This window comes from Ovis aries, chromosome 3 (assembly GCF_016772045.2).
Source record: "Ovis aries strain OAR_USU_Benz2616 breed Rambouillet chromosome 3, ARS-UI_Ramb_v3.0, whole genome shotgun sequence".
Taxonomy (NCBI): domain Eukaryota; kingdom Metazoa; phylum Chordata; class Mammalia; order Artiodactyla; family Bovidae; genus Ovis; species Ovis aries.
Window position 1 is genome coordinate 180,265,260 of NC_056056.1, and position 20,410 is coordinate 180,285,669.

At 45.2% G+C, this 20,410-nt stretch overlaps 2 protein-coding genes across 5 annotated transcripts in view; both read left to right on the plus strand.

The window, feature by feature from the left end:
• The window catches only part of LOC101121414 (apolipoprotein L3-like), a 114,997-nt gene that overhangs the window by 22,468 nt on the left and 72,119 nt on the right, over positions 1 to 20,410 (plus strand). The window lies entirely within an intron of this gene.
• LOC101104893 (apolipoprotein L3-like) overlaps positions 4,496 to 20,410 on the plus strand; it is a 30,914-nt gene continuing 14,999 nt past the window's right edge. The window contains exons 1-3 of one of the 4 annotated variants that reach the window (XM_042247225.2): positions 4,496 to 4,746; positions 12,270 to 12,371; positions 12,494 to 12,602. In XM_042247225.2, the coding sequence (XP_042103159.1) occupies positions 12,572 to 12,602 (31 nt within the window). In that variant the 5' untranslated portion in view covers positions 4,496 to 4,746; positions 12,270 to 12,371; positions 12,494 to 12,571. The remainder of the gene's footprint in view (positions 4,747 to 12,269; positions 12,372 to 12,493; positions 12,603 to 20,410) is intronic. The other 3 variants (XM_042247222.2, XM_042247227.2, XM_042247223.2) reach the window with 3 other exon arrangements.

Consider the following 20,410-nt stretch of genomic DNA (forward strand, 5'->3'; position numbering starts at 1 on the left):
TAGTCCGGACATACCAGTCAGGTAAGTTAGAAAGCTATCAAAGGGGTTTAAGCTGAGACTTTCTTTTTACGCCCAGGAGACTTATTGACTGGAGCTCTAAGTTAATTCCTATTAGAGGAAGGTGGTGGGGGACAGCCCCCTGTTAATGTCAGAGGAGTTGGTGAAAGCATAATGCAGTAAGGCAGGCAGACTCTGGTTTTGGGCATAGATGCTTGAGAAAATCCAACGAGGCCCCCTAAAGGCCGGACTCGCCTTTGCCTGTCGGACCCCTTAACCTCATGACCTTTGCCACGGGCGGGACTCCTCGTGCTGGCTCCGGCATGGAGCTGCTGGTTCCTGAAGGTGAAGCACATCTGGGGGCTCTGGAGGGGATCCCGGCATAGTGGCGGAGGAGGGTGTTGCCTCCAAAATCCTTTCTTATGGCTCCAGGATTACTTATCCAGAAAAAGCAGTGAACTACTGATACTCGCAGCCCATAGGGTGAATCTCAAGAGCAGTTTGCTGAGTGAATTTAAAAGGACCAGTCTTGGGACTTGCCTGGGGGTCCAGTGGTTAAGACTCTGCACTTCCTCTGCCAGAGCCACAGGTTTGATCCTGCATGCCACATGGCACAACTGAAAAATAAAAGTAAAAAATTCAAAGGCTGGTCTTAAAGGGTTACATGCTATATGATTCCACCTATAAAATATTTGCAGAATGCCAAAATTCTAGGAATGGAGAACAGATCAGTGGTTGCCCAGAATTAGAGAAGGCCCAGAAAGAGGTGACCCCAAGGGATCAGCACAGGGAGTTCCTTCGTGGGGACAGAACACTCTGTATATCAGTTGTCATGATGGTTCCATGAATCTGCACATGTGATACAATGTGGTAGGACCATCTCAAAGACATGAAAGCGAGAGCATGCAAAAACTGGTAAAATTTGAGTGCAATCTATATTCTAGTTAGTTGTATTTTGATAGTGGCTGCAGTTACATAAAATATAACCACTGCAGGAAAATTCGATGAAGGGTACACAGGACCTCTCTGTAGCAATTTTACAACTGCCTGATTTTGCCTGTGAGTCTATATTTATCACTATTTCTTTAGTCTCTGATTCAAGAGTTGAGTTGTGGAGGTAAGGCTCGTTGGATAAGTGAAGGGGAGGTGAGGCCAGCTTTGTGACCTTGGGAAATGAAGGAATGAATCCTCTAAGTCTGCTTTCTTAGCCACGCACAGTAATGATGAGGACGGCAGGCAACTCAGGGAGGTTTTGAAAGAGGAAAGGAGGTGATGCCGACATGGTGAGCCCAGAAAGAGCACTTCCTGCTGACTGAGCACCTACAGTTCACCAAGCCCAGTTCCTGCCTTGTCTCACTCATCCTCTCAGTGACTCTACAGGCTGCTCACTCCTTCTTTAGGAAGGACACCAAGTCACTGCAAAACCTGGGGTAACCTAAAAGGGCTGTGTGATGGCAAATTCTCTCCCCACTCACGGAAGATGCAGAGTCATGGAAGCAGCCAAACGGAGTCCAGAGGCTCTGTGATGAAAGAGTTCAGGCAGCTTTCCCCCTGAGGTGGGGCTGTTCCAGGAGCGAGTTAACGCTTGGTGCCAGTTGCAGTGGGTCCCCATGGCCTCAGTTGGACCCGGCTCCCAGTGCCCACTCGGGCCTCTGGCAGCTGGGCTCACTTCTTAGGCCAAGTGGTATTTGACATTGTGACTCATCTCAAGCTAACAGGGAGCAATTGTGGAAGAAAATTACATTTTTAGACTATTCAAGGATTTAAAGATTTCTCTTCCTCTAAGGAAAAGGCATAGTCCAGAAAACTGACCAAAACAAGAGGCAGGGAGAGCCGCCCAGTTTCCCCACTTGAGGGGCAAATCTGAACCTTCGTTTTCCCTTGTGACTCAGGGATAATAAAAGTTGTCAGCAGAGGGCTGTGGTGGCTTACACAACAATGTGTGTGAAGTACTTTGCAGATTGTAAAGGGTTCAGGTGCTGCTATGTTTTTTCCATAAAGTTCGGCTTTTTAACAATTTATTTAAAATTTTTAAAATCATCAAAGTTACCATTTTAGTCATTTTTTAAATTCTTATTTATTCAGTTATTTGATTTTTCACTTGGCTGGGTTCTCCTTGCTTTGATGTGCATGCTCAGTCCTGGCCGACTCTTTGTGACCCCATGGACTGTAGCCTACCAGGCTCTGTCCATGGGATTTTCCAGGCAAAAATACTGGAGTGGGCTGCCATTCCTTGCTTGGGGCGGGCTTTCTCTAGTTGTGGCCTGCGGGGCCTCCTCTTTGTTATGCTGCTCGGGCTTCTCATTGCGATGGCTTCCCCTGTTGCAGAGCACAGGCTCGAGACGCATGTGACTCACGTGCTCTAGAGCACAGGCTCAGCACAGGCACCCGGGCTTAGTGTCTCCCCTGTATGTGGAGTTTCCTTGGACCAGGGATTGAACCTGAATCCCCTGCATTAGCAGGAGGAGTCTTATCTGCACCACCAGGAAGTCCTAGACTAGCCATTGCTAAGTGTAGAGTTCAGTGGTGTTAAGGACACCCACACTGTCATGCAATTAGCATCACCTTCCACTCACAGAATGTTTTACATCAAAAGTGAAACTCTGTCCCCATTAAACAGTAACGCCCCGCCCTCCTCCCTTCCACCCCGACAGGTGCCTCTGCATCCTGGGTCTGTGAATCTGACTCCTCTCGGGACCTTACTTGAGTAGAGTCATGCTTTGTCTGTCCTTTTGTGACACACTTTCTTCCTCATGATGGTGGTGAAAGGGCAGCTGATCCTCACCTTGATTTCAGTCTGCAGCCCCCTTGGTGGCTCTCCTGTGAGCTGGTGTCTATCGAGTCCAGGAACGCCCAGTGTCCATTCTGCACTCTCATCAGAGGACCTTTATGATCACCTTCCCATCACTTAAATGGATGTTGAACTGAGTTCTTCTTCTCATTGTGGTTTTGCTTGGCTGTCAAACTAAAGTCATGCTAGTGAAAGAGAGAAGAGTTTATTGGGGGAAAAAGGGACAGAAAGAGAACTTTAAACTAGGAGTGGTATTTGCAAGTGGCAAATCTCAAACTTGGTTGAAATCTTGGCTCGTCCCCTGAGTTGCTGGAAGAAATCCCCCGCCTCACCGCTCCCCTCTTATTTGCAGAATCCGATCAGACTCCTGGCCTTTGTTCCAGGGTGATTGTAAAACCAAAGCATAGTGTGTGGTCCTCATGGGTGACACCTGTCACTCCTGTGTGCCTGCTTCTAAGGCTGGGGAAGGTGACCACGACAACACAGGGACATTTCCTGGGATGAAGCAGCCCAGATGGAAGGTCAGGCAGGCCTCCATGGTGAGAGGGAATCCAGCCCCACCGCCGTTCCTCCTGCTTGGGGCAAAGCAGAAAAGCCCACCAGCAGTCCAGCTGCACGACTCTCGGGCTCTGGGACCTTTTCTTCTGTTTCTTTATCTGAGAAATGGAGTTGACACTTCCTAGAGATGAGAGTAAAACAGGCAAGGTGTGGACGGCGCCTGCACAGAGTGTGGCACGCGTTCAGCCCTCCATACACCTCAGCCCTTTGCTGAATATCCAAATAGGAATTAAGACTGGCTTCCTGTTTTAGACTTTTGTGAGTTGCCAGGTCACTAGCCTTCCTCCATTTGGAGAAAAGAGGCCTGTTGTCAAGTGCAAATAAGTCAGGGAACAAAGAGCAACATGCTCTCAGCCCTTTGCACGAACTTGGCATCCATCCACATGGCCTTGACCACCAAGGCTGGGCCTCCTCTGGTGAGTTGCCTGAAGGCACTAGCGCCTGAAGATACTAGTAATGTCGCTGTCAGCAGGGTTTAATCTAGAGGGATGTAATAAAAAATGTGGGGTTGGGGTGTACACAGAGTGGCTGAGGGGTGGACTTGGGTCCCTCTCCCAGGTACCCTGTGAGCAGAGCTGGGGACAGTGGACTCTGCAGGGAAGGATCCTGGAGGGTTTCTCAGAGGAGGTGATAACAGATTTGGGCTTTCTAGGAAGTATGATTTTCTAGGTGGTAGGAGTAAATGTCCCTGGCAAAAGGAACTGCATGAGCAAATGCCTAGAACCCACATAGTTGTGGCCCTCAGGAGCAGCAGTATGACCAGTATTCAGTGAGCAGCTGGTATGTTCCGGGAGACTGTGCCAGTGATTCTGGTGCAAAGATGAATAAGGCAGGCAGGCTGGTGAGTGGGTGGAAAGGGTGGAAGGAGCCAGGAAGAAGTTCACAGAGTGGGGGAGTAATTGACCAAGGGTTTCGCAGTCAGTTGGTGGCAGGTGGCATCGTGAAGCCTGAGACAGGGTGGACCATGCCCAGAAGGACCTGGATGTCAGGACTGGGCTTGTTTCTCTAAGAACATCAGCAGGGAGGGTGAGAATAGCCCAGGGCACGGCCTGGTGGACAGGGTGTTTGACCTGAGCCACTCAGAGATGAGAGTTTCACTTTCCCTTTCAGTTCGCCAGGTATATCTGGGCTCAGAGGTTGTGTGTGGTTATTGCAGAGTCAAAAAGCTGGTAGCTGCTTTGCATAGCTGAGAACAACGGGATCTTGTTTACATTCAGCCAGAGAAGACTTCTGGGTAAGCAGGCAGGGTGGGACCCCCCGCCCCGCATCTCCCCATCCTCAGGACGACAGTCTGATGATGATCACTAATTGACAGAAGAAGGGAAAATGGAAGCTCAGAGAGGTGAGGTCATGGCCGACATGGTGGGTTAAGCAGGAGCAGAGCTTGGTTGTGGAGGGAGGTGAGTCTGATGGCTTCCTCCCACCCCTTGGGCCCCTAAACAGTGCAGAGGGAGGGTGACACCTGCTCAGATGGGCTCAGCTTAGGATGTCGACTTCTGAGACATGAGCAGTGACCCCAGAAGGAAGGTGAGTGTTGGGGGTGAGTGTTGGGAAATTTGGAGGAAGCAGAGGGGTGAAGGAGGGCAGGGGGGTCAGAACCCTTCCTCCTTGTGGCCTGGCCACCTTGAGTCTTCCCCCAGGGGGCTGTGCTGAAGCCAATGGGGCATAGGATTTCTTGTGAGATATAAGGAATCCAGGTTTCATCACCTACCCTCTGATCCCTGCTTCCTGACTGCCTGCTCAGAGCCAGGCCCTGGGGGGAAACTGAGGCCTGGAGAAGCACAGGAGAACAAATGGGGAGACGCAGGGCACTGTCTTCGTGTGCTCAATGGGCCTCAGCTCAGGACGTAGGTGATGAGTGGCCCTGTGTAGGGAAGATGTCCCAGCAGACAAAGTGAGAAGGGCTCACTGCACGATGCCCACGTTAAGATCCTGGCCTTGCCATCTTAAGATAAAAACCCAGATAGTAGACAGGTCAGTGTAACAGAAGGGGCATGAGCTTAGATCTATGTGTTTTACAGGCAGAAACGATCTTGGAAACTTTTGGTTTATTAAAACCACAGTATTCCTCTCACATACCCATGTCAGAAGCACTGGTCTTGGCCTCCTCTCTGCGCACCGAGAGCTGTGTGACCCTGGGCAAGTCAGCTCCTCGGGAATCGTTTGCTCAGATCTCTTATTCAATTCTTAAAAACTGATTTCAGTCTTTTCATGTGGATTTTAGGCTGTGTGTTGGGGATGCTCACCTTTGTGTACTGTAAATACTGCAAAAAGCGTCTGTTGCCCTCCCGTTGTATTCCGACCTGCTTTATGGTGTCCGTGGCAATGTTTAATTTTTAAGAGGTCATATAAATCAGACTTTTCTTTATGGCTCTGGGATTTGTGTCTTGATGAGAAAGGTTTCGTCAAATCAACATTATTTCTAAGATTTCTTTTCCAGTACCTTTGCAGTTTTTTTCTTTCTGGTTTACGTTTAGATCCCTCTTGGAGTCACTGATTGATTAGAATCTTTTTGTTTCTTCCTCTTCCTCATCACCTCCTCCTTCCTCCTTCCCTCCTTGGCATTTCCTTCTTTTTTGTCTTCTTCTCATTCAAAAGAACATATTTAATGAGTACATTTCACAGTCACACATGAACGCACCCTTTTATGTCCCTTCGAAAGAGCATTCATTGCAGTCAGGATATGACTCCTCCCTCTTCCCCTTGCAAAGTTTTAGACAGCAGTTAGGGAGCAGAGAGCAAGAGGCTGGAGAGAGCTGGGCTGCGCACCCAGACCTGGCCCAGACAACCGGTGGGAGCAGGGACTTTGGAATGTCCGGCTCAAGGCTCAGGCCAGTATCACATTTTAGATAAGACCCATATCTCTCCCCAATTCTCTCTTCCTCTTTCTCCTCCTATAAAAATATCATGTCTGGAGTAAGGAGACATGAGGAAATACAGGTGTCTCCTGCTACCTGAAAGTACAGTGTTCCTACAAAAGCTTCCCTAAACCACGATGGCCTAGGGAATAGGCACGTAGGTCTCACTACACAGGGTGACCTTTTGGAAAGCAAGGATGCCCATATATGGAAACACTGAGAAAACTAATAGTGCTATCTGTCAGAAAGGGCCTTTCATCAAGACAGACAAGGAAAACAAATAGAATCACTGCCACGCAGGTAAAACAAGAGCTGCGCTGCGTCTTGGAGAAGCTGGTTGTTTCACGTCCCTGTAACAGGTCCCACACCTAGTGTTTCAGCCAGGCTGTGCCCGGGAGGGTGGAGGGAGCCCCAGCGGCCCTGGAGCAGAAGGGGCAGCAGAGAAGAGACAGGGCCCCTGCATGGTGCTGGGAGCTAAAGAAACTCCACACAAACAGACCCACAGGCAGAAAGAGCAAGATTTAGGGGGCCTGAGAGAGGAACTGGGGGAGACAGCAGGGGGAGGAGGATTTGGAGCTGGGCCTCCAAGGTCAGGGAACATTTCACCTGGTGAGGCAGGTGGGGAAATGTCTCACCACCTGCAGAGGGAGAGGCAGCCTGAGCGAAGGCCTGGGAGCTGGGGGGAAATCAGAGTCCAGGGAGCTGGGAGTGCTCAAGGCCCCTGGATCACGCTCTGAGAAGGCAGGAAGGTGAGGAAGACAGGAGTAGGAGCATCAGGAGGGCCTGGGTGCTGGGCTAAGGACTTTGAACTTGATCTTGCCATAATCGCTCCTTTCCCTGCCTAAGGATGATGCCCTGAAGTGACATGGAGGGAGATGTTTGGTAGAGTCTCTGTCTGAGGACTTCCCTGGTGGCTCAGACGGTAAAGCGTCTGTCAACAATGTGGGAGACCTGGGTTCGATCCTTAAGTCAGGAAGATCCCCTGGAGAAGGAAATGGCAATCCGCTCCAGTACTATTGCTTGGAAAATCCCATGGACAGAGGAGCCTGGTAGGCTACAGTCCTTGGGGTCGCAGAGTCAGATATGACTGAGCAATTTCACTTTCACTTTCTGTCTGCCCAGGGGAAGAGAAGGGCTCTGTGTCCAGCCATGCAGTTGGGCAGGAATGGGCTTCTCAGCAGTCTTCCCTTTTCTCAGAAACAGCCTTTTGGGAAAGGGGCCAATCATAGGCTAACAGAGGAAAATGCTCCGGATAGGAATCCAGCAGAGGGAACACCATCAGCATTCACAGGCAGCTGAGGCCCCAGACAAGGGCCAGGACCAGGACAAGATTGGGAGGGAAAGATGGAAGGATGAGGGGCAGGGTCCACATGCCTTTACAAGTGTCTGGCATCATCCAGGATCAGCCCTTTCTGCCCACACCCTCCTCCTCTCTCTGCCTTGACTCCTGGCCCTTGTGTTTCAGCTTCCTTGGCTGCCCTGGCTCCCAGCGTCCTGCAGCTTCGAGGCAGAGAAGGAGTCAGAGGCCAGCCAGCTCTCCTCTCCTTCCTTCCCTCCCTTACAGCAGGAGCCCCCAGACCCCACAGACTCAACCTGGCCCAATGAAACATATTTATGGTAATCATCATCTTTTTATTTATTATCATCATTATATGTGGGCACCCCTTTGAGTAGCAGAGATGCCAATCTGTGGGCCTCACCTCCCCTGCAGGGGGTCTTCCTTCCTTTGAGTGGACAGAAGGAAGCCCATGGGTGCACATGTGCGTGGGCAACATGCTGCTGGACAATATGTCTGTTTAAGGCCACAGTTCACACTGATTACTCTGGTTTAACCCTGTTATCATCCCTACTTTTCTAGAGAAGTTGGTTTCATCAACACAAAGACGTCTCCTACACTGACAGTTGTCACAGCAGGAGTCAGGCTTATTTCTTGTTGGCACTTAGTTCAACCACCTTCAATCATCTTTTAGGTGGCGGCACTAGAAACCACCCCATTTTGTGGGTTACTGACTGCTATAAAGTGACTGCTCCTGTCTTAGAGTTAAAACAATCCAACATCCTAAGTGCATATGGTTAAAATAGATCAATTTGTACAGAAGGTTCTGCTCATTCCTCCCAAAAAAAGCTATTTCTTTAGATAGTTAATCAATGGTTTTAAATGATATTTCTACATTGGAAAGCGGAATACTGTGAGAATGTGTGCTCAGGAGACAGGAACCTGGACTTGGATTCTGGCTCCAGCACTAGCTGTGTCCTTGGAGTAAATTGCTTCACCTCTGTGAGCTTCTGCTTTCTTTTTTACAGACAAGGTCATTATGAGAACAAAAAGTGAGTGAATGCCTACCAAGCACTTAGAATCTTGCCTGGTGCAAAGAGAGAAGTCATCCACCATGATAGCTAATACATATTCAATTCAGTTCAGTTCAGTTCAGTTGCTCAGTCATGTCAAACTCTTTGCAACCCCATGAATCACAGCACGCCAGGCCTCCCTGTCCATCTCCATCTCCCAGAGGTCACTCAAACTCATGTCCATCAAGTCGATGATGCCATCCAGCCATCTCATCCTCTGTTTTCACCTTTTCTTCCTCCCCCAAATCCCTCCCAGCATCAGAATCTTCTCCAATGAGTCAACTCTGCATGAGGTGGCCAAAGTACTGGAGTTTCAGCTTTAGCATCATTCCTTACAAAGAACACCCAGGGCTGATCTCCTTCAGAATGGACTGGTTGGATCTCCTTACAGTCCAAGGGAATCTCGAGAGTCTTCTCCAACACCAGAGTTCAAAAGCATCAATTCTTTGGCGCTCAGCTTTCTTCACAGTCCAACTCTCACATCTGTACATGACCACAGGAAAAACCATAGCCTTGACTAGATGGACCTTAGTCGGCAAAGTAATGTCGCTGCTTTTCAATATGCTATCTAGGTTGGTCATAACTTTTCTTCCAAGGAGTAAGCGTCTTTTAATTTCATGGCTGCAGTCACCATCTGCAGTGATTTTGGAGCCCAAAAGATAAATTCTGACACTGTTTCCACTGTTTCCCCATCTATTTCCCATGAAGTGATGGGACCAGATGCCATGATCTTCGTTTTTTGAAAGTTGAGCTTTAGGCCAACTTTTTCACTCTCCACTTTCACTTTCATCAAGAGACTTTTTAGTTTCTCTTCACTTTCTGCCATAAGAGTGGTGTAATCTGCATGTCTGAGGTTGTTGATATTTCTCCTGGCAATCTTGATTCCAGCTTGTGCTTCTGCCAGCCCCTCATGATGTACTCTGCATAGAAGTTAAATAAGCAGGGTGACAGTATACAGCCTTGACGTACTCCTTTTCCTATTTGGAACCAGTCTGTTGTTCCATGTTCAGTTCTAACTGTTGCTTCCTGACCTGCATACAGGTTTCTCAAGAGGCAGGTCAGGTGGTCTGGTATTCACATCTCTTGAAGAATTTTCCACAGTTTATTGTGATCAAACCAAAGGCTTTGGCATAGTTAATAAAGCAGAAATAGATGTTTTTCTGGAACTCTCTTGCTTTTTCGATGATCCAGCGGATGTTGGCAATTTGATCTCTGGTTCCTCTGCCTTTTCTAAAACCAGCTTGAACATCTGGAAGTTCGCGGTTCACGTATTGCTGAAGCCTGGCTTGCAGAATTTTGAGCATTATTTTACTAGCGTGTGAGATGAGTGCAATTGTGCAGTAGTTTGAGCATTCTTTGGCATTGCCTTTCTTTGGAATTGAAATGAAAACTGACCTTTTCCAGTCCTGTGGCCACTGCTGAGATTTCCAAATGTGCTGGCATATTGAGTGCAGCACTTTCACAGCATCATCTGTCAAGATTTGAAATAGCTTATATTAGATATTGTGTTTTTCTTTTTCATGATTTTAAAATTTTGTTATTATTTATTTCTTATTGGGAGAAAATAATGATTTCATTTGTTTGTATACTTTTTCTTGTACCTTTCCCCACTTTCTCCAAATATCATTTTTATCACTTAGTTTATACCCTCTATTAGAAAACTTTGTAATTGTAAGCTCTTTGTTTACTCCTTTATTTCTTAAGCCCTCAACTGAAGCCAGAATTTCTTGACTCCCTGTTTTGTAAAATGAAATATTAATCCTCATCCTCCCTTCCGTGCTTCAGCTCCCAACGTGTAGCAGTGTGCCTTAATTTTTATACTGATTAACAAGTAGATTCATTTCTAATGTTTAAATAGTCTTTTATCTTAAAAGATAAAAATCAAAAAATAATGAATAGAAATGAAATACCAACTGTAAAATTTTGAATCACTTACTGTAGCTTTCTGAAAAGTCTGGTGAAGAGTGAAGGCTGCTGTGAATATGGGATGGGATGTGAGGGTGTGGGCTTGTCCCCTGCTCTCCCCTCAGCCTCCCTCTCATCTTGCTGCCTCTCTGGGGCTCTGTGCAGCGGACCGTTCTCTCCTGTGAATGCACTCCCTGTTTCTCTCCCTCTACTGCACTCCTCTTTATTCAGCTATCACTTCTCCACCCAGTGAGTCTTCAAATATTTGTTGAAGACTTTGGTCTCCTGTTGCCCCCATGCTTGTTTTTATTAGCAGCAGAGGAGGAGAGGTTCTTGAGCCCAGTGAGCTGGTTGGAATCCAGTCTACCAAGGGCAAGACTTCTGACCTTGGGCAAGTCAGGTAACATCTGTGAGTCAGCTTCCTTCTCTGTAAATACTGATACAATGTACATATCTCAAAGGTTAATGAAATGAAATACGAGTTATCATTGGTAAAGTTTTATGGCAAATAATAATGCAGAGCAAAGACCACAAACACAAGTCACTCTTATCAATAGCTGTTATTATACCTATAAGTATCTTTACTATCATTTAATTCAGGTCTCAGCAGAGGTAGTTAATAAGTGCTCTTAAAAATGTGGCTAAATATAACCAACATTTGCTCTCTTCCTTCACCTCCCAAGGCAACACAATCACAAGAACCAAACTAGTCTCTATATAAATATTTGGGCTTTTTATTTTACTACCCAAAATTTAATCTTTTATTTAATATTATATATTCTGATTCAACAATAATCTTATGTGTTTACCATGGGTAAAATTTAAATTAATTTAAAGTATAACTGAATTTATAATAACATTAGGATTTAGCACTAATCAAAGAATGGATATCACAGATTGAGCTAAACATAAATAGAATTGAAATATATCCCAAAATATCTGGAGTTTTGTTTGTTTGTTTGTTTTAAAAAGTCCACTGAGAATGAGTACGTTTGAAAGGATGGGTACTCTCATATATTATGAGTATGAATGTAAATTGCTATAATTCGTTTGCATAACAGTTTGGAGCTAGGTACGAAAATTTTTTAGGTGGTCATGCCTTCTAATCTGGTAATTATACTTCTAGAAATAGCTTAAGGAAACAGGCTCAAATACAGGTGAAGTTTTTACAAGGAGAATGTTCTTTGCACTATTATTTCATAAAAGAGTTAGAAATAGCCTAAAAGTCCACCAGTCAGGGAAGGACAGTAGAGTGGGTAGGGCACCATCGGGGTCCTCAGCCACCCAGGAGAGGAATGCAAGGTTTGGGGCAGGGCCAGAGGGACTCCAGGCTCTTGTGGGATAAAGGGCCTTGTAGAAGCATGGAGGGTGCAGACTGTGGGAGCTGTATCATCAGGAACTTTATCAAGGCAGAGACTCAAGCACAGGAGCAAGACATCATTTTAATTAAGAAGAGTTATTTTCCAGTAAGCATACATCCACAATTATATATTTTTTTACATTAAAAGGAGTAGAGCATAGTCATCACAAACCTGGGATTTGGATCAGAAACACTTGGGTTCAAGTCCAGGCTCTGGTAGCAGCATGCAAACCTGGGCTGACCCAAGTTTAGGTGAGTTTCAGGAGCCTGCACGTCATAGACAATGGACCGATATTAGTTATTACCGATTTGTAAGCACAAGTGTTCCCAACCTCACATAATTTCTAGAATGTTCCCTCCCCATCTGTTTTTCTGTCCCTGGTTTTATTGCTTTGATAACTTCACAACTGGCTGTCTCCTGTCTGATTATCCTCTCCTTGTTCCCCAACAGGAGAGCAGGACTTTGAGTTGGCTTGGAGGGAGCTGGGAGGAGGATGAGCAACTTTTCTTAGCTAGCAGCCAGCAGAGCACAGGAGACAGAGAGACATGCCAGGTGAAGTCCCCAGTGGCATTTGTGGTCATTGCAGGGGAACCTGCCAGAGACCTCGCCCCTCACTGCTCCCTGAGCCACTGCTCACTATTGATGGAGCCCACGGACTGATTTCTCTTCCCCAGGGGTCAAGCCTCACCTCCTTCCAGCCCGACCCAGACAAGGAGCTGAAGGAAGATCTCTGAGACCCAGCTGCTGCCACCATGACCTCAGAAGACCATAGGGGAAGCTCAGGTAATCAGCTGCCTCATCTCTGACTGGTTTCTATTTGTGAGGGTGGTGTTGAGAGATTGTTGCTGAGCCGTTAAAGACACCAGGATTCTTGGCCTCTGGAGGAGAGGAATTCAGTCCAGGGCCGGTGACAAGGCTTGATGGCTTTTGTGTAATAAAGATTTATTAAAGTATAAAAGAGATAGAGAAAGCTTCTGACATAGACATCAGAAGGGGGCAGAGAGAGTACTCACCTGCTGTCTTTAGCAGAAAGCTATATACATACTCAGTTCTGTTCAGTTCAGTTGCTCAGTCCTGTCCGACTCTTTGAGACTCCATGAATTGCAACACGGCAGGCCTCCCTGTCCATCACCAATTCCCGGAATTCACTCAGATTCGCGCCCATCGAGTCAGTGATGCCATCCAGCCATCTCATCCTCGGTCGTCCCCTTCTCCTCCTACCTGCAATCCCTCCCAGCATCAGTCTTTTCCAAAGAGTCAACTCTTCACATGAGGTGGCCAAACTACTGGAGTTTCAGCTTTAGCATCATTCCTTACAAAGAACACCCAGGGCTGATCTCCTTCAGAATGGACTGGTTGGATCTCCTTGCAGTCCAAGGGACTCTCAAGAGTCTTCTCCAACACCACAGATCAAAAGCATCAATTCTTCAGCGCTTGGCCTTCTTCACAGTCCAACTCTCACATCCATACATGACCACAGGAAAAACCATAGCCTTCACTAGACAGACCTTAGTCGGCAAAGTAATGTCTCGGCTTTTGAATATGCTATCCAGGTTAGTCATAACTTTTCTTCCAAGGAGTAAGCGTCTTTTAATTTCATGGCTGCAGTCACCATCTGCAGTGATTTTGGAGCCCAAAAGATAAATTCTGACACTGTTTCCACTGTTTCCCCATCTATTTCCCATGAAGTGATGGGACCAGATGCCATGATCTTCGTTTTTTGAAAGTTGAGCTTTAGGCCAACTTTTTCACTCTCCACTTTCACTTTCATCAAGAGACTTTTTAGTTTCTCTTCACTTTCTGCCATAAGAGTGGTGTAATCTGCATGTCTGAGGTTGTTGATATTTCTCCTGGCAATCTTGATTCCAGCTTGTGCTTCTGCCAGCCCCTCATGATGTACTCTGCATAGAAGTTAAATAAGCAGGGTGACAGTATACAGCCTTGACGTACTCCTTTTCCTATTTGGAACCAGTCTGTTGTTCCATGTTCAGTTCTAACTGTTGCTTCCTGACCTGCATACAGGTTTCTCAAGAGGCAGGTCAGGTGGTCTGGTATTCACATCTCTTGAAGAATTTTCCACAGTTTATTGTGATCAAACCAAAGGCTTTGGCATAGTTAATAAAGCAGAAATAGATGTTTTTCTGGAACTCTCTTGCTTTTTCGATGATCCAGCGGATGTTGGCAATTTGATCTCTGGTTCCTCTGCCTTTTCTAAAACCAGCTTGAACATCTGGAAGTTCGCGGTTCACGTATTGCTGAAGCCTGGCTTGCAGAATTTTGAGCATTATTTTACTAGCGTGTGAGATGAGTGCAATTGTGCAGTAGTTTGAGCATTCTTTGGCATTGCCTTTCTTTGGAATTGAAATGAAAACTGACCTTTTCCAGTCCTGTGGCCACTGCTGAGATTTCCAAATGTGCTGGCATATTGAGTGCAGCACTTTCACAGCATCATCTGTCAAGATTTGAAATAGCTTATATTAGATATTGTGTTTTTCTTTTCATGATTTTAAAATTTTGTTATTATTTATTTCTTATTGGGAGAAAATAATGATTTCATTTGTTTGTATACTTTTTCTTGTACCTTTCCCACTTTCTCCAAATATCATTTTTATCACTTAGTTTATACCCTCTATTAGAAAACTTTGTAATTGTAAGCTCTTTGTTTACTCCTTTATTTCTTAAGCCCTCAACTGAAGCCAGAATTTCTTGACTCCCTGTTTTGTAAAATGAAATATTAATCCTCATCCTCCCTTCCGTGCTTCAGCTCCCAACGTGTAGCAGTGTGCCTTAATTTTTATACTGATTAACAAGTAGATTCATTTCTAATGTTTAAATAGTCTTTTATCTTAAAAGATAAAAATCAAAAAATAATGAATAGAAATGAAATACCAACTGTAAAATTTTGAATCACTTACTGTAGCTTTCTGAAAAGTCTGGTGAAGAGTGAAGGCTGCTGTGAATATGGGATGGGATGTGAGGGTGTGGGCTTGTCCCCTGCTCTCCCCTCAGCCTCCCTCTCATCTTGCTGCCTCTCTGGGGCTCTGTGCAGCGGACCGTTCTCTCCTGTGAATGCACTCCCTGTTTCTCTCCCTCTACTGCACTCCTCTTTATTCAGCTATCACTTCTCCACCCAGTGAGTCTTCAAATATTTGTTGAAGACTTTGGTCTCCTGTTGCCCCCATGCTTGTTTTTATTAGCAGCAGAGGGAGGAGAGGTTCTTGAGCCCAGTGAGCTGGTTGGAATCCAGTCTACCAAGGGCAAGACTTCTGACCTTGGGCAAGTCAGGTAACATCTGTGAGTCAGCTTCCTTCTCTGTAAATACTGATACAATGTACATATCTCAAAGGTTAATGAAATGAAATACGAGTTATCATTGGTAAAGTTTTATGGCAAATAATAATGCAGAGCAAAGACCACAAACACAAGTCACTCTTATCAATAGCTGTTATTATACCTATAAGTATCTTTACTATCATTTAATTCAGGTCTCAGCAGAGGTAGTTAATAAGTGCTCTTAAAAATGTGGCTAAATATAACCAACATTTGCTCTCTTCCTTCACCTCCCAAGGCAACACAATCACAAGAACCAAACTAGTCTCTATATAAATATTTGGGCTTTTTATTTTACTACCCAAAATTTAATCTTTTATTTAATATTATATATTCTGATTCAACAATAATCTTATGTGTTTACCATGGGTAAAATTTAAATTAATTTAAAGTATAACTGAATTTATAATAACATTAGGATTTAGCACTAATCAAAGAATGGATATCACAGATTGAGCTAAACATAAATAGAATTGAAATATATCCCAAAATATCTGGAGTTTTGTTTGTTTGTTTGTTTTAAAAAGTCCACTGAGAATGAGTACGTTTGAAAGGATGGGTACTCTCATATATTATGAGTATGAATGTAAATTGCTATAATTCGTTTGCATAACAGTTTGGAGCTAGGTACGAAAATTTTTAGGTGGTCATGCCTTCTAATCTGGTAATTATACTTCTAGAAATAGCTTAAGGAAACAGGCTCAAATACAGGTGAAGTTTTTACAAGGAGAATGTTCTTTGCACTATTATTTCATAAAAGAGTTAGAAATAGCCTAAAAGTCCACCAGTCAGGGAAGGACAGTAGAGTGGGTAGGGCACCATCGGGGTCCTCAGCCACCCAGGAGAGGAATGCAAGGTTTGGGGCAGGGCCAGAGGGACTCCAGGCTCTTGTGGGATAAAGGGCCTTGTAGAAGCATGGAGGGTGCAGACTGTGGGAGCTGTATCATCAGGAACTTTATCAAGGCAGAGACTCAAGCACAGGAGCAAGACATCATTTTAATTAAGAAGAGTTATTTTCCAGTAAGCATACATCCACAATTATATATTTTTTTACATTAAAAGGAGTAGAGCATAGTCATCACAAACCTGGGATTTGGATCAGAAACACTTGGGTTCAAGTCCAGGCTCTGGTAGCAGCATGCAAACCTGGGCTGACCCAAGTTTAGGTGAGTTTCAGGAGCCTGCACGTCATAGACAATGGACCGATATTAGTTATTACCGATTTGTAAGCACAAGTGTTCCCAACCTCACATAATTTCTAGAATGTTCCTCCCCATCTGTTTTTCTGTCCCTGGTTTTATTGCTTTGATAACTTCACAACTGGCTGTCTCCTGTCTGATTATCCTCTCCTTGTTCCCCAACAGGAGAGCAGGACTTTGAGTTGGCTTGGAGGGAGCTGGGAGGAGGATGAGCAACTTTTCTTAGCTAGCAGCCAGCAGAGCACAGGAGACAGAGAGACATGCCAGGTGAAGTCCCCAGTGGCATTTGTGGTCATTGCAGGGGAACCTGCCAGAGACCTCGCCCTCACTGCTCCCCTGAGCCACTGCTCACTATTGATGGAGCCCACGGACTGATTTCTCTTCCCCAGGGTCAAGCCTCACCTCCTTCCAGCCCGACCCAGACAAGGAGCTGAAGGAAGATCTCTGAGACCCAGCTGCTGCCACCATGACCTCAGAAGACCATAGGGAAGCTCAGGTAATCAGCTGCCTCATCTCTGACTGGTTTCTATTTGTGAGGGTGGTGTTGAGAGATTGTTGCTGAGCCGTTAAAGACACCAGGATTCTTGGCCTCTGGAGGAGAGGAATTCAGTCCAGGGCCAGTGACAAGGCTTGATGGCTTTTGTGTAATAAAGATTTATTAAAGTATAAAAGAGATAGAGAAAGCTTCTGACATAGACATCAGAAGGGGGCAGAGAGAGTACTCACCTGCTGTCTTTAGCAGAAAGCTATATACATACTCAGTTCTGTTCAGTTCAGTTGCTCAGTCCTGTCCGACTCTTTGAGACTCCATGAATTGCAACACGGCAGGCCTCCCTGTCCATCACCAATTCCCGGAATTCACTCAGATTCGCGCCCATCGAGTCAGTGATGCCATCCAGCCATCTCATCCTCGGTCGTCCCCTTCTCCTCCTACCTGCAATCCCTCCCAGCATCAGTCTTTTCCAAAGAGTCAACTCTTCACATGAGGTGGCCAAACTACTGGAGTTTCAGCTTTAGCATCATTCCTTACAAAGAACACCCAGGGCTGATCTCCTTCAGAATGGACTGGTTGGATCTCCTTGCAGTCCAAGGGACTCTCAAGAGTCTTCTCCAACACCACAGATCAAAAGCATCAATTCTTCAGCGCTTGGCCTTCTTCACAGTCCAACTCTCACATCCATACATGACCACAGGAAAAACCATAGCCTTCACTAGACAGACCTTAGTCGGCAAAGTAATGTCTCGGCTTTTGAATATGCTATCCAGGTTAGTCATAACTTTTCTTCCAAGGAGTAAGCGTCTTTTAATTTCATGGCTGCAGTCACCATCTGCTGTGATTTTGGAGCCCAAAAACATAAAGTCTGACACTGTTTCCACTGTTTCCCCATCTATTTCCCATGAAGTGATGGACTGGATGCCATGTTCTCAGTTTTCTGAATGTTGAGCTTTAAGCCAACTTTTTCACTCTCCTCTTTCACTTTCAAGAGGCATTTTAGTTCCTCTTCACTTCCTGACATAGGGGTGGTGTCATCTGCATATCGGAGATTATGGATAATTCTCCCAGCAATCTTGATTCCAGCTTGTGCTTCTGGCAGCCCAGTGTTTCTCATGATGTACTCTGCATAGAAGTTCAATAAGCAGGGTGACAATATACAGCCTTGACGTACTCCTTTTCCTATTTGGAACCAGTCTGTTCCATGTCCAGTTTTAACTGTTGCTTCCTAACCTGCATACAGATTTCTCAAGAGGCAGGTCAGATGGTCTGGTATTCCCATCTCTTGAAGAATTTTCCACAGTTTCTTGTGATCCACACAGTCAAAGGCTTTGGCATAGTCAAGAAAGCAGACATAGATGTTTTTCTGGAACTCTCTTGCTTTTTCCATGATCCAGTGGATGTTGGCAATTTGATCTCTGGTTCCTCTGCCTTTTCTAAAACGAGCTTGAACATCAGGGAGTTCACGGTTCATGTATTGCTGAAGCCTGGCTTGGAGAATTTTGAGCATTACTTTACTAGCATGTGAGATGAGTGCAATTGAGCAATAGTTTGAGCATTCTTTGGCATTGCCTTTCTTTGGGATTGGAATAAAAACTGACTTTTTGCAGTCCTGTGGCCACTGCTGAGATTTCCAAATGTGCTGGCTTATTGAGTGCAGCATTTTCACAGCATCATCTTTCAGGATTTGAAATAGCTCCACTGGAATTCCATCACCTCCACTAACTTTGTTCATAGTAATGTTTTCTAAGTCCCTCTTGACTTCACATTCCAGGATGTCTGGCTCTAGATGAGTGATCACTGCATCGTGATTATCCAGGTCATGAAGATCTTTTTTGTACAGTTCCTCGGTGTATTCTTGTCACCTCTTCTTAATATCTGCTGCTTCTGTTAGGTCCATACAACTTCTGTCCTTTATCGAGCCCATCTTTGCATGAAACGTTCCCTTGGTATCTCTAATTTTCTTGAAGAGAACTCTAGTCTTTCCCATTCTGTTGTTTTCCTCTATTTCTTTGCACTGATCTCTGAAGAAGGCTTTCTTATCTCTTCTTACTATTCTTTGGAACTCTGCATTCAGATGCTTATATCTTTCCTTTTCTCCTTTGCTTTTGCTTCTCTTCTTTTCACAGCTATTTGTAAGGCCTCCCCAGACAGCCATTTTGCTTTTTTGCATTTCTTTTCCATGGTATGGTCTTTAATCCTGTCTCCGGTACAATATCACGAAACTCATTCCATAGTTCATCAGGCACTCTATCTATCAGATCTAGGTAGGCCCTTAAATCTATTTCTCACTTCCACTTTATAATCATAAGGGATTTGATTTAAGTCATACCTGAATGGTTTAGCGGTTTTCCTACTTTCTTCAATTTCAGTCTGAATTTGGTAATAAGGAGTTCATGATCTGAGCCACAGTCAGCTCCTGGTCTTGTTTTTGTTGACTGTATAGAGCTTCTCCATCTTTGGCTGCAAAGAATATAATCAGATTTCGGTGTTGACCATCCAGTGATGTCCATGTGTAGAGTCTTCTCTTGTGTTGTTGGAAGAGGGTGTTTGCTATGACCAGTGCATTTTCTTGGCAAAACTCTATTAGCCTTTGCCCTGCTTCATTCCGCATTCCAAGGCCAAATTTGCCTGTTACTCCAGGGGTTTCTTGACTTCCTACTTTTGCATTCCAGTTCCCTATAATGAAAAGGACATCTTTTTGGGGTGTTAGTTCTAAAAGGTCTTGTAGGTCTTCACAGAACCATTCAACTTCAGCTTCTTCGGCGTTACTGGTTGGGGCGTAGACTTGGATTACTGTGATATTGAATGGTTTGCCTTGGAAATGAACAGAGATCATTCTGTCATTTTTGAGATTGCATCCAAGTACTGCATTTCAGACTCTTTTGTTGACCATGATGGCTACTCCATTTCTTCTGAGGGATTCCTGCCCGCAGTAGTAGATATAATGGTCATCTGAGTTAAATTCACCCATTACGGTCCACTTTAGTTTGCTGATTTCTAGAATGTTGACGTTCACTCTTGCCATCTCTTGTTTGACCACCTCCAATCTGCCTTGATTCATGGACGTAACATTCCAGGTTCCTATGCAATATTGCTCTTTACAGCATCGGACCTTGCTTCTATCACCAGTCACACCCACAGCTGGCTGTTGTTTTTGTTTTGGCTCCATCCCTTCATTCTTTCTGGAGTTATTTCTCCACTGATCTCCAGTAGCATATTGGGCACCTACTGACCTGGGGAGTTCCTCTTTCAGTATCCTATCATTTTGCCTTTTCATACTGTTCATGGTGTTCTCAAGGCAAGAATATTGAAGTGGTTTGCCATTCCCTTCTCCAGAGGACCACATTCTGTCAGACCTCTCCACCATGACCCGCCAGTCTTGGATTGCCCCACGGGCATGGCTTAGTTTCATAGAGCTAGACAAAGCTGTGGTCCTAGGGTGATTAGATTGACTAGTTTTCTGTGAGTATGGTTTCAGTGTGTCTGTCCTCTGATGACCTCTCGCAACACCTACCATTTTACTTGGGTTTTTCTTACCTTGGACGTGGAGTATCTCTTCACGGCTG